This window comes from Emydura macquarii, unplaced genomic scaffold, assembly GCF_026122565.2.
Source record: "Emydura macquarii macquarii isolate MOO-44397 ecotype Brisbane River unplaced genomic scaffold, CSIRO-AGI_Emac_v2 contig_295, whole genome shotgun sequence".
NCBI lineage: Eukaryota > Metazoa > Chordata > Testudines > Chelidae > Emydura > Emydura macquarii.
Genome location: NW_027130432.1, coordinates 14,261,378 through 14,274,398, shown reverse-complemented (window position 1 = coordinate 14,274,398; position 13,021 = coordinate 14,261,378). Strand labels below are relative to the sequence as shown.

General features: G+C 41.0%; 1 protein-coding gene across 1 annotated transcript in view; it reads left to right on the top strand.

The window, feature by feature from the left end:
- Positions 1–13,021, top strand: part of NUTF2 (nuclear transport factor 2) — a 40,293-nt gene that overhangs the window by 11,642 nt on the left and 15,630 nt on the right. Inside the window, exon 2 of the mRNA XM_067553029.1 lies at positions 7,012–7,136. Coding sequence (XP_067409130.1) covers positions 7,038–7,136 — 99 coding nt within the window. The 5' untranslated portion in view covers positions 7,012–7,037. The remainder of the gene's footprint in view (positions 1–7,011; positions 7,137–13,021) is intronic.

Genomic DNA, 13,021 nt, shown 5'->3' with positions numbered 1-13,021 from the left:
TAGTTAAGTTCTGGAATAGGCATCCAAGGAAGGTTATGGAGTCACCATCATTGGAGGTTTTTAAGAACAGGTTTGACAAACACCTGTCAGGGATAGTTTAGGTTTATTTGGTCCTGCTTCAGTATAGAGACTGGACTTGATGACCTCTCAAGATCCCTTTCAGCATTACATTTCTATGAATCTATGATATATTCACCAGTTTCACTCTTTTTTGTGTATATTTTTGTGCATTTGTAGTTGGTAAAATATTTGTCAATTATTGACTTTTTTGTGCTGTTTGACTTGCCCTAGTACTAAGGACATTTGCAAAATAATGTAACAAATACAATATTCCACACTGTTCAGTTTTAGGTATGTACTGTGCATATAGGGTAAAGTCCAGCCCCAACCATAGTCACAGTAGCTTCCCCGTCGTGAAAGTTGCAGGGTCTGTCCCATTTTAAGTCTAGATTAAAAAACTTTGGGGGGGGGGGGTCTGAGACTTTCAGACCAAGATTTTGTAAAGCTTCAAGAGCAATGGAATCCATTTGGAGCTGTTAGAGGAGGGTATGTATGCCCTTCAGGGGAAGGAATTACAAGTTCCTTAGCTGAGAGCAAAAAGAGATTGCAATAGTGTTTGCAAATGGCTTGCCCTTAAATTGATACTGCTGGTGCAATGGATTCTTGAGGCTAAATTCACGCAACGTGTGAGAGAAGATTTCATTTAGAAATAGCCAATGTTCAGACTAGCTAACCTTTTTAGTTGCAGCAGAATGTGCTAGTGGCTGTGTGCCAGGTGTCAGTGCATCTCCTAATGTTAGTACCTGCTGCTAGCTTTACACTGGAGTGATTTTAAACAGGCAGCTGTAGGCTTATTTGGGAATCATACAAATTCATATGCCAACTGAAAGCTTGGACCTCTAGCCACAATTCATGTGGCAGGTGTATGAAATAGTCTGAATACCAAAAGACCTATCTTGTCTAACTTTCAATGTCCACACAGACGTAGGCCTGGCAATGCTTGGCTAGGTGACGATATGAATGGCTGGTTTTTAGGCTTTGTGCTTCTCATAGCAATTGGGTGTCATCCTGTCAAATCTTTAAGCGCAGCATAATATTGCTTTGTCTGCTGTTTGGATAACTAACTTCCAGAAAAATCCATTGTAATTGTCTTTTTATAGTGTCCCAAGCCAGAAATTCATGTCCTAGAGACCTTTTAGTCAGATCATTACAGTGAGAACTCAGTCCAAGGGTTCCCGGTCAGACATCACCAGATAGTTTCAGATACTGGCAGCTCTCAACCTTCAACCCAAATACTTGCATTTGATTGAAGTAAATTCTGTTCTAGACAATCTACCTTCATACTCGTTAGCTCAGTGTTCGGCTCTTGGATCTTAATACCTGAATTTTTTTAGGTTAACTTTGCAGCTCTTGTCGGTTCCCTGTATAGAAGGCTGTGTGAGATGATAAATCTCATAGCTTAATATTTGGAAAAAAAGGTGAAAACAAGATGCCTCCTTGATAGACTGAGTGGGATCCTGGAGTAGGAATCTGTGCTGATTCTGCATGATACTAATTATGATACCAGATATAGGTCTTCATAGGCTGGCACGCACACAAAATATTTAGACTGATTTTCAAAAGTGCTTATTGTTTCTGCATTCCCATTACCTTTACTGGGATCTGCAAGTGCTTGGCCACTCTAAAAATCAGGACATGCATTGCCAACCCTCTGCAAATATAAAGATAAGTCTTAATCCTACTTCAGCATTTTGTAATAAGAAGACCATTAAAAGTAGAGCAGTTCTTGAAATAGTAAGCTCATATTATGTACATAGCTACTGGAAATTAATTCCCATTCTCTTACCCTGCTGAGTTATAGTGAAATATACCAGTAGAGGACTGGGTGTTCCCTTCTGAGCTGCCACTAAGGTGAAGGGAGGAGAATGGTGTGAATAGCTAAATTGATTTACCATAGTAATGTCTGTTTGTATTAACTGCAAACTCTGAAAATTTTCATATTGACACTTCAGTAACTTACCGTATGCTCATACAATAAACAAGACTGTGGCTGCAAGTCAAAAGTGGCAAGTGCTAGCCAACCTACTCATACGACAAACTTGAGGTAATATATTAAGTGTACGAAAGCAAGACAACTACCTTGTATGTGTGGCAACCCTAACTGATTCTCTTTGTTGCTTTTGGATTTTTAGTGTCCCTGTTTAAAAATAAAATTAGTCTGTTGAAATCCAGAATTTGAATGTACTGGAAGTCCTAATCCAAATGTGGATGTTCTAGTTTTGAAAACCTGCCTTATAAGTCAACTTGTCATTGAGATTTAAAATAAACCCCCACTGCCTTCTCTCTGTTCACCCCAGATACTTGGATGAGTTGCAGGTATTGATTATACCACCTGCTGAGAGTTAAAGATTGAACACACACACAGTATTCCCAAAGCCAAGCACTTTATTGATGACCTAATCAGTGTTGATGCACAAAGTCAAGAAGGTATCCAGGAAACCATTTTGGACCTCCTTCAGGTGTTTCTCTAGAACAAAAAATGCACTTCCTTCATGAAGTTACCTTTTCTCATTTTCTATCCTAAACTATTGTATAGCTAGTGCTCTTTACCAATAGCCACACTTGGTCCCAGAGGTGGTGGTTTTTAGCGGAGGATGAAATGTTGCTTGTGTATGGACTGTAAAGAGCTTTGGATGGAAAGTGTTATATTTTAAGATATTCTATGAAAAGCAATGAGAGCTAGCATGTCTTCTGTGCACTAAAGGTGTTAACCGTGATTTAAGGATATAAAATAAGATGAGGTCCTGCCCTAAAGCTGTTACAATTTACTGTAACTTAATTTCCTGATTCCTGTAAGGACATTGCAGCATGGCTGTTCCTAATGAAAAAACTGAGCATCCAAGAAAAAATTATGCTGATTTCATGCATTTTTTGATTCAGATAGTTGCAGAAGAGTCAAGGGAAAGAGGTAACATTTGGGCAGTGTGAGGAGGTATCCAAACATTTGGCATATAGAAACCAAATAACTTTATCCTACACTTTGTTCTCTGCATTCTTCATAGAATTATAGGACTGGAAGGGACCTCGCGAGGTCTTCTAGTCCAGTCCCCTGCACTTATGACAGGACCAAGCATTATCTAGAATTTGCCTACTACAGCTGAGCCTGATGCCCTTAATGTACACCCAGAGCTACATAATCACGGTCAAGTTCCTATTTGATTTTTTTGTTGTTTCTGATCTCTCTGTTTTTAGAGGCATACACATCTCTGCAAATGGATTTTCCATACCTTGCAGTTTTCCTTCAAAGGGGCTCTCTAGCTATTAGAGTATTAATGATAGATAGTGACTTGCTGGCTCAGAATTAAACAGCAGCATTGTTGAGGATTTCTGGCTGCCTATGGGAAGAAGAGCTTTAAAGAAGATGAGGGTCTTTAATGTAAGTGAATTCGTAGTTTGACAGAGGTACTGTTACATCTTGCTGGCACTAATGTGAGAAAGCAGACAGGTACTGTCTGCATATGGCTGTCAGTTCACCTTAATGCTGCCTTGTAGTGACCCCTGCCTTTCCAGTTCTGGACCTCCGGGCAGACTTGGGTAGCTACACTGAATTGTGCAGGAGTCTCATGATGTGGGTGAATGTTCACTGAGCGTTTGGGAAAACACCAGACTGGACATTTAGACACACATTTGAACATGATTGGAGATGTGAAAAGTTCTCATGCTGTGCCTCTAAGACCCCTAAAACTCACACTTGGGGAATTTTCAGAACTCTTGCTTGAGTGAGTTTAGGGCTGCTAACTTGTTGACATAACAGCTCATTAGGCGCTCCAGCTGGGAAGCATTTCTATATATGGGCCCAGATGCTGACTTCAGGTTTGACCCCAGGCCTGGAGTTCATACTGTGCCATGTATATCTGTAAAGCACCATGCACAATGGGGCCACAGTGTGGTTGGCTTCTTGTGCTACCACAGTATAGATGTTTAAAAAAAAAAGTTGATATTGGGCTTTTAGGCTGTATGGTGATTCCATTCCTCCTTCCCTGTATCTGATGGCTGTCCAAGTAGAGAATAAAGACCCACTGGCAAGTAGGGAGTTGTATTAGATTCAGAGATTTTGTACCATAAAAGTTACTGTCTTGCAGATAAAAATTTCAGGGTAATCTATGTTGATCCTTTGAAGTAGACAGGAGACCCTTCCTCTGTGAGGAACAAGGAGAACTCCTCAGGGTGCTAGAAGAGAGAAGATTGGAGAGAACACATCACTTTTAGTGTCCAGTGATTTGTCAGTATATAAGAGGGGAAGTCATATTCTCCTCTCTTCTCCCCCCACTTCCCTCACCCCAAGATGACTTATTGGAACAACTCGTTCATAGAGAATGGAACACTTGCCTATTCCTAAACATCAATAAAGCAACTTAACAAATTTTCAAAAAGTCTTATTTTTTCTTTTGGGGACTAATGATGAATGAGACTTGTGGGAAGGATAGAAGACTCATCTGGGCCTTATACAAAGTCTGGCTACTGAGTTACATCTTATGACTTTTTGTCTTCAGGAATTTGGTGATGAACTTGGAAGTGAGATTTTAAGTGAAATATTAGCTACAATATATAGCTTATTTGGGTATTTTTTTAAAACTCACCAGAGATTTTAACATATAGCGCCTCTTGAACTTGTAAATTCTAGCTACTATATTTAATTGTTGTTCTTTTCAGTGTATATGTAATTAACGTAAATTATCACATGTATGGGCAACCGTGCTCCGTTTCATGTGTATTGGGAAATGCTTCCTCTTCCACACCAATCATCCTTAAAAGAAAAGGAATCAGGATAGTTTCTTTGATTTTACAGGTCCTTTGAGAGAGAGCTAGAGAAATAAGCCACTGTCCCCACCCTAACCCTACATGTAGCTCAAGGGGTCCCACCTTCCTTTCAAATGTATTGAATTCATCCTGGTTCTGTGTATGACACTCATACACTCCTGTCTGACCTTACTTCCATTCTGAAAGGAAGTCTCCTTGCAGTACAGTATTTAAGAATAATCCTCCATGCAGAGTCCCACAAACTTGTTCATAGTTTTAGACTGCATCTACAGTTTCATTTTAATCAGGGATTAATGTATGTTTTGCCCTTTTCCGCTCATGTCCAGAAAATGTCAGCTAGATCTGTCCTGAGCATTGTAACTCTATGGAGTACTCTCTCACATAAGGGAAGATGGGTTATCTATCCCTTACTTGACCCACAACATTTTCTTATGTTTACCTCCATTAGAACAGCCAAAGAACATTCTGCCAGTACTTTTATGGGAGATCATCTGAGCCTACCTCTCCCTGCTGAGATCTCAAACATCATAGTGCTGCTTTCATGGACTCTAGTCTTTCTTATACTTGCTTACACATGGAGGGCCCAGGATCAGTGATCAAGGCTAGATATGCGGGCCCCACAAGAAACTGCTACATGATGCAGCCTTTATCATTCTCTTCACAGATCTGGAAGGTCTGCTTGAGGCTTAATACTCTCAATTTGTAACTGTTGCCAAAATGAGATGAAAAACTCATTGATTCTGTAACTGGCCAAAAAAAAAAAATTTCTGCTCTCACCATGGGTGTAGTTTGAAGGTGAGGAGGCATTTCCCCTCCCCCCCAATGGCAAACCTCGGGCAGGCATGGAATTTGCCCCCCAACGTGCACAGTCCCATTGGCATTACTGGAGCTGCCCCCTCCCCCCCCCAATTTATAGAAATCAAACTATACGTATGGCTCCCATCTTTGACTTAATAAGTTTCCATACTGTAGGTCATGGGATACCAGCCCTAATCCACGCTGGGAGACTGCGCCAGATGGGGTCATTTCTGGAGAAAATAGAGTTCTCCTGTTGTATATTCTGAGAAAATACTAACTATAGGTCAATGACTACCAGCTGCTGGCATCCTTAACAGTACTTCTAGCTTGTGGCTGTTACTTCAGGTGCAGCTACAGAGAAGGTGACGGTAGCTTTGCTTTTTGGGATACCAGAGGAAGCAGTTTGTCCCACAATGAGCTATGTATAATGGCCATCACTGAATAGCAGTGGCAACTTTATTGGCACCGTCAAAGGCTCCATTCTCCATTGCCACTGTGCCAGGGAAGTGCAGGAGCTCCCTAAGGGCAAATGTGTCTGACATCTGCAAGCACGCTGCAGTAAGGCTGCCATATTGTAGCAGCACAGATCTGATAGTTCAAAAGTCTAGTGAGAGAGAGAGATGTTCTTGGCTGGATGTGCATTGGAAGGCTCTAGTCTAAGGCCTGGCATACACTGCCAATCTGGGTCGATGTGAGATACGCTAGTTACATAATGTAACTAGCATATCTCACGTTGACGTACTTACATCTACACAGCGCAGCGTCTTCACGACGCTACGTTGATGGGAGAGCATCTCACGTTTACGCTGCCTTCTGCCTTTTGGGGAGGTGGACTAACTGAGTTGATGGGAAAGTGCTCTCCCATTGTCTGAGCGGGTCTGTCAATCTAAGCCACTGCATCGATGCCTGCCACCGCGGCAGTGTAGACGTACCCAAAGACTGACTTAATTCTGTTATTTACATATTAACATAGCGTTTGGCTGCTCTTTCATGTCAGAAGGGTAATGGGTAACTTGATTACAGGCTATAAGTATCCACATGGGTAACAAATATTTAATAATGGGTGCTTCAGTGTAGAAGAGAAAGATGTAACAAACATGATCCAATGGCTGGAAGTTGTAGCTAGACAAATTGAGACTGGAAATAAGGTGTAAATTTTTAATGGTGAAAGTAATTAACTATTTGAACGGTTTACCAAGGGTTGTGGTGGATTCTCCAGCACTGACCACTTTTAAATCAAGATTGGATGTTTTCTGAAAGATCTGCTTTAGGAATTACTTTGGGGAAGGTCTCTGGCCTGTCCTATACAGGAGGTCAGACTAGATTATCACTGGTCCATTCTGGCCTTGGAATCTATGAACTGTTCTTTCTGACCTTTTTTTTTTTTTACAGTCACTGGCTCTGGCTGAGGATTCAGAATGGGAGACAAGCCTATTTGGGAGCAGATTGGATCCAGTTTTGTACAACATTACTACCAGTTATTTGATACAGACAGGACCCATTTAGGAGCCATATATGTAAGTACCTAATGAACGGGGGTAGGCGGGTGTCTACCACTTCTTAAATCTACCTCTCTCCTGTGGGAGGAGTGTTCTCATAACACTTACAGATTTCATTGATGTTTATCTTAAACTCTTGCACTGGAAAAGCTGATGGCTTTTTTCTCCCAAGTCCAAAATATTAGTCATTTCAGTCACACTTGCTGGATTACCTTTTATTACCTGCTCCTCTCACTTCTAGTGCTTCTTCTTAGCATTGTCTACCTAGTTTTTGGCCACTGGGCTCATTAATAACACCCACTGGTGGTAGATTGTGTCTGCACCATAGAGGATGCATGAGAGTTCAGCAGACTGTCTCAACTACCAGTGCTTCTTGCTCTGTTCCTCTGGCCCCTACTTCAGCTACCATATTTATTAACTGCAGGGAGCCCCTACCACAACTTCTCCTGTGGTGATCCAGGCAAGTGTAAGTCACCCTCCTATATATGTTCACAAACAATGTCCAAAAGGGACCATTAGGTAGAGCTTCTTCAGCAATTGCATCTTCCTTATGGACCCTTACAGAACATGGGCCCTTAATCCCCCAACATTTACTCTTTGCCCTTTTTTCTCAAGCAAGGACAGCCAGAATCTTAAGTAGCCTATAGATGGTCTTTCTGAGCCTGTGAGATCTCCTCAACGGAGCTCAACACTTAGAGGATTGCTCAACAACTCCCCTACCAGCTCTGTGCAGCTGTGACAGATCCTTCTCTCATGTCCTCTGACAAAAGAAGAACTAAGCCCTCATACCTCTTTCCCGGGAGATCTCCAGAGCCCTCAGACCATGCCAAGAAAGCCAGACTCTTTCCTTTCTCCAGAAATGAAGACCAACCAGAAAGGTATCTGAGTCACTCTGCCATGTAACCATTAAAGCAGCAGGCATTTAAAAAAAGTAGACTGAGGCTTTAGTCATACAGGAACTAAAATGAAGGAGACAGTATTCTGAGTAATCTGAGCTCTATGCTGACTCTCAAACGGCAGCAGGAATCTGGCTAGAAATGGACTTAATTTTGTCTCTGGACTGCTTGAGGTCTGGTTCACCCACAGCAGAGCCACTCGGCTCATTTTGTGGTAAAAGGGTGGCTGGGTGGGTTCAAAAGAAAATTCTTCACTGAACTTTTGAGCTAAGTATGTGCTATAGACTGGGCCAGAAGGGACCATCATGATCTGTCCTTCTGCACATTGCAGGTCACAGAACCTCACCCACCCACTCCTGTAATAGATCCACAACCTTTGGCTGAGTTACTGAAGTCCTCAGATCATAATTTAAAGACTTCAAGTAACAGAGAATCCACTATTTACACTAGTTTAAATCTGCAAGTAACCCATGCCTATGCTGCAGAAGAAGGTGAAAGACCCCTAGGGTCTCTGCCAATCTGACCCGGGAGAAAATTCCATCTCAAACTCAAATATGGCAATCGGTTAGACCCTGAGCATGTGGGAAAGAGCCAGCAGTCAGACACCTGGGAAAGAATTCTCTGCAGTAACTCAGAGCCCTCCTCATCTAGTGTCCCATAACCAGCCATTGGAGATATTTGCTGCTAGCAGTCACGGATTGGCTACCTGTCATTGCAGGCAGTCTTATCATACCTCCCACTCCATACATTTCTCAAGCTCAGTCTTGAAGCCAGTTACGTTTTTTGCCTCCACTGCTCCCCTTGGAAAGCTGTTCCAGAACTTCACTCTTCTGATAGTTAAAAACCTTCGTCTAATTTCAAGCCTAAATTATGGTAACTTGATGCAGGGAGTGGGACAATGGACATATAGGTCATGCCTTGAAGCACTCAACAGGTGATCACTTCATTACCTGCACAATTGAGTGGCTAGTGCGTTTTGACTCTTTTTTATTGTTCTTTAAAATATGGCCTTGTTTGAGCATAAACCCTCTGAGGCCAGTATGAGCTGCTTGGTCCTGACTGAATTAGTCCTAAATTGCAGCTCAATAAGGTACAGGGCATGTTTTAAGTTCTGATGGATATTGCTAATCTTTGTTATATGAAAGCAGTTTGTTATAGTGATTGTGACAAACTGAAGGGAAAGGACAAGTGTTTCACTAACTTAAATATGAACCACTAGAAAAAACAGCCTGGAAGCTGCAAGGTGATATAGTGTATTATAGCAGAGTACAGCAGGTCGGATAAAATCATTTATCTTGAAAAAATTGCATCTTCTTTTATTTACATTTACTTAACTTACTCTCTTCTCATTTTAGTCTTAAATGGCTGAAGTGGCTATTCTATACTTGTTTCTGTAGAATCTGACTTTACCCAGAGTTTTCTGTTAGGTTTTACACTTAATGTTCATTTGCGCCAAAAAAGACCACCCCCAGGCCCTCTTCCTCTTCTTTGTTTTGAGAACACCACAAATTAGAACACAAAATTGGCAAGATAATAACTGGTGCTGTGCTTGTAAGCAATACCGCCTTCTGACATACTGGACAGTCGCAAGTCAGAAAGGTTGAGATGCTGCTCCACCAGGGTTTACAGTCACAAGGTGTCTCCTGGATGAAGTGTTTTGAAGAGAAGACTGAAGGTTTTAGAAACTGAGCGTGTGAGTGCCCAGGTGGAATCATAGAAATGTGATGCTAAAACGGATGTCAAGAGAACATCAAGTCCAACTCCCTGCAGTGAGGTAGGACCAAGTAAACACAGACCATCTCTGACAGGTGTTTGTCCACCTGTTCTTACAAAACGCCAGTGATGGGGATTCCCCAGCCTCCCTTGGAAGCTCAACTACCTTTAGAGTTAGACATTTTTTCCTAATATCTAAGCTGAATCTTCCTTGCTGACTATTAAGCCCATCATTTCTTATCTTACCTTCAGTGAAAGTGGAGAACAATTGATCAGTCCTCTTTGTAACGGCCCTTAACATATGTGAAGACTGTTATCAGGTCCCCCTCAGTCATCTTTTTTTCAAGACTAAACAGGTCCAGTTTTTTAAACTTTTCCTCAGAGGTCAGGTCACCTTTTATCCTTTTTGTTGCTCTCCTCTGGACTCTGTTCAAGTTATCCACATCTTTCCTAAAGTGTGGTGCTCAGAATTGGACACAGTACTCCAGCTGAGGTCCCACCAAGGCTGAGTTGAGTGGGGAATTATCTCCCAGGTCTTCCATGTGACACTCCTGTTAATACACCCCAGAATATTAGCCTCTTTTGCAATTGCATCACATTGTTGACTGTATTCAATTTGTGCTCTACTATCATCCCCAGAACCTTTTCAGATGAGGTTGTGTAAAGTTTACGAGGAACCTACTGCGTATTATGAATGATTGCTGAGACACGAGTTGTTTACTTGTATGACAAGCACTGATATCTTGGTTCATTCACATTCATTTGAGTATTTGACTTCAACCACTAGTAATAGTCAAAAGGTGTGCATGGATATAAATGCCATTTGACTAGTCTTGTGACAGCCAGCATGGCTAAAATGAGGAAATCTTTGTCAATAATGTGGTGGGTCTGCACACATGCTAAATTTACTCTCAAGAGACTTTGAAGGAAAAAATATCAGATCATATTGACTATGCAATTTCTTTGTCATATCTCCTGAAGTAAGGTGGAGTACTTCTTCAAAGTGACCAGTTAATGAAAATCTGCAAACAGTACAGAAAGGATGTTGACGCTTTGCCAGAAGGTGACAAATATTGATATGAAGAGAAGTGCTGAGGGATTGCTTTAGGTGTGGATGCCAGTAGCAATAGCACTCAGTTCTGTAGTGAGGAATTCATGTTCAGTTGCTGAAATTGTTAGTCTGAAAGACTGAATAAATTTAACTGACTACAATTGTGGTGCATGTTCTGAAAGCATTATGATCACACATTGATACCATGTCACTTTATAGTACATGATTGATCCCGGCATGGGCCAGTTTCCACTCACATCAGAGCAATTGGAACTTAATGGTTTCTGCTGACAGTAATTCTGTAGCAGGCTCCATTGTCTTCATTTTAGAAAGTTATTTTCTCCAGTGAAATACTGAAAAATGTAGCAGCCATTCAAAGATGTAAATCTGAAGTAAAGCGCCTCGCTGAAAACAAAGAAAGAAGACACTGAAAGAAGAGTTGCAACTGTTAAGAGCTCCAGTTTCTTTCTACTGGTGCTGAAGTACCTGTTCTCAGTACTCAGCTTAGTGCAATCAAATATTTGTTGGGGAACAGATAGGTATTCAAAGCTGACTTTCCTTCTTGAGCATTTAAATTCTGAAAGCCTTAAAAGCAACCTTAGTCACTTTGAATAATGGGACTCACGGGTAAGTGAATTATGATTTTGGATCATGGATTGTAATTTTGTTTAAAATGTTGTATTAATTAAATGAATAATGATAAAACTGTGTGTGTTCACAGAAGGCTTTCACAAACTTGAATTTTGTTTTGAAATGCTAAACAACTTTTCGGTGTTAAAATTGCAATCCTTTTGTAGACACACAGATTTTATACCATTATGGATTGATTAGAAGTTTTGAATAAATACAGTTTGAATGTTCTTTTGCCTATACTAGGTTCTTGTGATCTTCAGATAAGAAATCCTACCATTAATGACACTGAAAACTGGTTTAAAAACTGCACTTATAATTCCGTTGATTATAATCCTAAAAATTGCAATAGTGCAAATTTTCCAATTAGGTTGAGGCTTTGTAACACTCAATTAAATCAAGGATTAAAAAACAAATTAAATTGATTTAAATGCTCCATTCTTCATATAATCCATCTTCTTGGGCTATGTCTACACTACCACTTAAGTCGATATAACTTAGGTTGCTCAGTTGTATGAATAAGCCATCCCCCCTAAGTTATATAAGTTACACTGACCTGAGCGCTGGGGTGGATAGCACTATGTTGGTGGGAGAGCTTCTCCTGCCAAAATAGGTGCTGCCATTTGTTAGGGGTGGATTAATTAATCCACTCTCTCCCATCATTTTAGAGTGGCTACACTAGAGAGTTTACAGCTGCATCGGTGCAGTTGCTCCACTGTAAGCTCTCTAGTATAGCCATAGCCTTGGAGTGACAGGAGACAATTTCAGAGGGTGCGGTTGGAACAAACTTCTAGTGGCCATTTTTTTCTGGAGCTCATTGCTAAGCAGGTTTAGTGGACCACAGATAGGGCAGGCTTCCTGCCTCTCTTACAGGCTAGACTGGCTCAGAAATGGAAGCTGTATGAATCACTTAAAAACTAGACTGGACAAAATATTAGAATGGTTCTCTAGAAAGTTTTCTGCCTTTCCTGAAATGAACTGGGGGCCTGATAGGACTTGTCTATTTCTAATCTCTAAATTTCTGTAAGTAATTGTACCAGATTTGTTAGCATAAATTCTTTGTGCTCCCCATCTGTTCCAGGTGTATCTGATGTCCTTTATTATTTCTCTTCCTCTCCTTTTTCCAGAAAAAACACCACCTGCTCTGACACAATTGAAGCAGCTTTTTTGGCCGATATACTTCTGATTATGAAGTGTTGTCATTGCCCAGTCCCACAGACTACCAGGAAAAAACAATTACTACTTGTATTGCTCCATCTGCATTTGTTTTTCCCCTCTGCCCTGTTAGGTAACTAACTTCCTTGCCTCGTACCCTTAGCAGCCAGTAGTAAGTGACTCCTATTCTTGTTAACCACACTGTTAATCCATTGAGCTAGTTACTGGAGGCAGTGCAAGTGTGTAACTGACATACAGAGTTGATTGCTCTGTAGAGAACCATGCAAACTGTTACATGCCTCACTTTTCTTAGGGAAGCTGAGTGTAGCCCATGTGAGCTCTGAGAAGTCTGTGTGCATACATAGCATTGGTGAGTCTTCCCTTGCTGGTGTTATTGAAGAGGAATAGTTTATTTACTTTCTCAAGCAAGCTGTGATCAAATTTGTTTTGACTGTTTC